General features: G+C 45.5%; 1 protein-coding gene across 1 annotated transcript in view; it reads left to right on the forward strand.

Annotated features, from left to right (window-relative positions):
* Nucleotides 1-258: 258 nt before the first annotated feature.
* The window catches only part of pak2b (p21 protein (Cdc42/Rac)-activated kinase 2b), a gene marked incomplete at both ends in the record, with an annotated part of 15,544 nt that continues 13,655 nt past the window's right edge, over nt 259-2,147 (forward strand). The window contains 7 exon segments of the mRNA XM_014000015.1: nt 259-550; nt 648-754; nt 834-984; nt 1,135-1,166; nt 1,261-1,374; nt 1,481-1,613; nt 1,690-1,753. Coding sequence (XP_013855469.1) covers nt 364-550; nt 648-754; nt 834-984; nt 1,135-1,166; nt 1,261-1,374; nt 1,481-1,613; nt 1,690-1,753 — 788 coding nt within the window.

The following is a 2,147-nucleotide window of genomic DNA, read 5'->3' on the forward strand; positions in this document are numbered from 1 at the left end:
GACCACCTGTAGTTTAGATGTGTAGTTTAGATATATCCATGTGTAGTTTAGATGTGTAGTTTAGATGTGTAGTTTAGATGTGTAGTTTAGATGTGTAGTTTAGATATATCCAGCTGTAGTTTGGATGTGTAGTTTATGTACAGTCTGGTCTTTCTGTCTCCTGTGAACACCAGGTCCCTGTGCTGATGTGAGGACCACCTGTAGTTTAGATGTGTAGTTTACATACAGTCTGGTCTTTCTGTCTCCTGTGAACACCAGGTCCCTGTGCTGATGTGAGGACCACCTGTGGACCTTCCTCCTGGTCCTCGCCCACTGTGACCCGCTGCCCGGCCAGCACCGTGAGGTTCTGAACCACCTCCCACCATGTGTGATAACGGAGACCCAGAGGACAAGCCCCCAGCCCCTCCCGTCAGGGTCACCAGCACCATCTTTGGCACCGGCGTCAGCAAAGACTCGTTTTCAACCAACCACAGCTCCAAACCACTACCGTCTGTCCCCGAGGAGAGGAAACCTCGCAAAGGCTTTTCTATCTTCTCAGTGGCTGAAAAAGGTGCAGCGAATGGTCCACTGTTCACAATTATTACAACCTGAAACCACTGCTGTGCTTCTGTTGTTTTTCTTCATTTATAGTTCTGTTGTACTTTCAGGGGGTAGGAAGAAAGATCGAGACAAAGAGCGACCAGAGATATCTCCACCTTCAGATTTTGAACACACCATACATGTGGGCTTTGATGCTGTAACAGGAGAGTTCACGGTGTGTTCTCACTAACTGAACACTCCTACTTGTGTAGTTTTTCACCAAACTGCTGCTTACTGGGTTGTCCTGTGTGCAGGGTATGCCAGAGCAATGGGCTCGACTACTCCAGAAGTCAAACATCACAAAGTCTGAGCAGAAGAAAAACCCCCAGGCTGTGCTTGATGTTCTCAAGTTCTTCGACTCTACAGGCAACAGTCGACAGAAGTACCTCAGCTTCTCCTCCTCTGGTGAGAAACTAACTGTTGTGTTGTCATCACTAGCTGTGTTTCCATTGAACAAATTTATTTACGAAATTCTAATTAGCGTATTTTCATGGTGAATGGAAACACAGCTAACGACTGTAAACAGAGTGACTAACTGTTGTTTTTTCCTAATAGAAAAAGATAATTTCACTCCAGGACCTCAGTCCGTACGTATTTCTAAACTCTCAGTATTTCCTGTTGTTATCTTCAGCCTCTGTCTTCAAACATTTAAACAACTTTTGTTTTCTGACTTTTAAAAAGCCTGTTAAAAAAAGCCCTGAACCTTCGTCTCCCAACATCAAAGACATTGATGACGACGATGATGATGAAGCTCCTCCTCCTATTGTGGCGCCGAGACCAGAACATACAAAGAGTGTATGTAACCTTCTGTCGATGGTGTACATATGGTTTTAACTCAGATTTATTTTCTAATTCAGGAGGTTTGTGTTGTTTTGTGTTGTTGCTCCTGCGTGTTGTACAGATGTACACCCGTTCTGTTGTTGAGCCCATCCCCGCTCCAAGCACGTGTCCCGATGGTGACACTGCATCCAAGAGCGCAGACAGACAGAGGAAGAAGAGCAAGATGACGGACGAGGAGATCATGGACAGACTGAGTGTGTTTTTTAAAATGATTACATCAGAATGATCAGAAACACAAAGCAGCTGACCTCTTCTACGTCTGACCTACAGGAACCATCGTCAGCATCGGGGATCCCAAGAAGAAGTACACACGATATGAAAAGATCGGTCAGGGGTGAGTTCACATCTGCTCGTGTTCAGTGTGTGCTCTGCTCCAACACACCTGGTTCAGGAAGTAAATTACCTCTTCAGGTTCTGCAGAAGCCTCTTATTCATCCTTTCAATCAAACCAGGGCTGTGTCCAAAACAACAGGCCGGGTCCTCCAGAGGACCCAGACTCCCCGGTCGCGGCGGGCCGGGTCCTTGGTAGACCGGACAAAAAGTGTCTGTGAATTTGGACGGTCTAGCCTCCCGTCCTTACCTCGGCGTACGTCTTGTCACCTAGCAACTGTGACGACGCTAAACAAGCAAACTTAAATCAAAACTAGAAAATTATCAATACATTAGCATTATTAATATCACAAAACTATAAAATTAACTTAAAAGAACTAATTGACCCGCTGTAGGTT

Source organism: Austrofundulus limnaeus, unplaced genomic scaffold (genome assembly GCF_001266775.1).
Source record: "Austrofundulus limnaeus strain Quisiro unplaced genomic scaffold, Austrofundulus_limnaeus-1.0 Scaffold2637, whole genome shotgun sequence".
In the NCBI taxonomy this organism is placed as follows: Eukaryota; Metazoa; Chordata; class Actinopteri; order Cyprinodontiformes; family Rivulidae; genus Austrofundulus; species Austrofundulus limnaeus.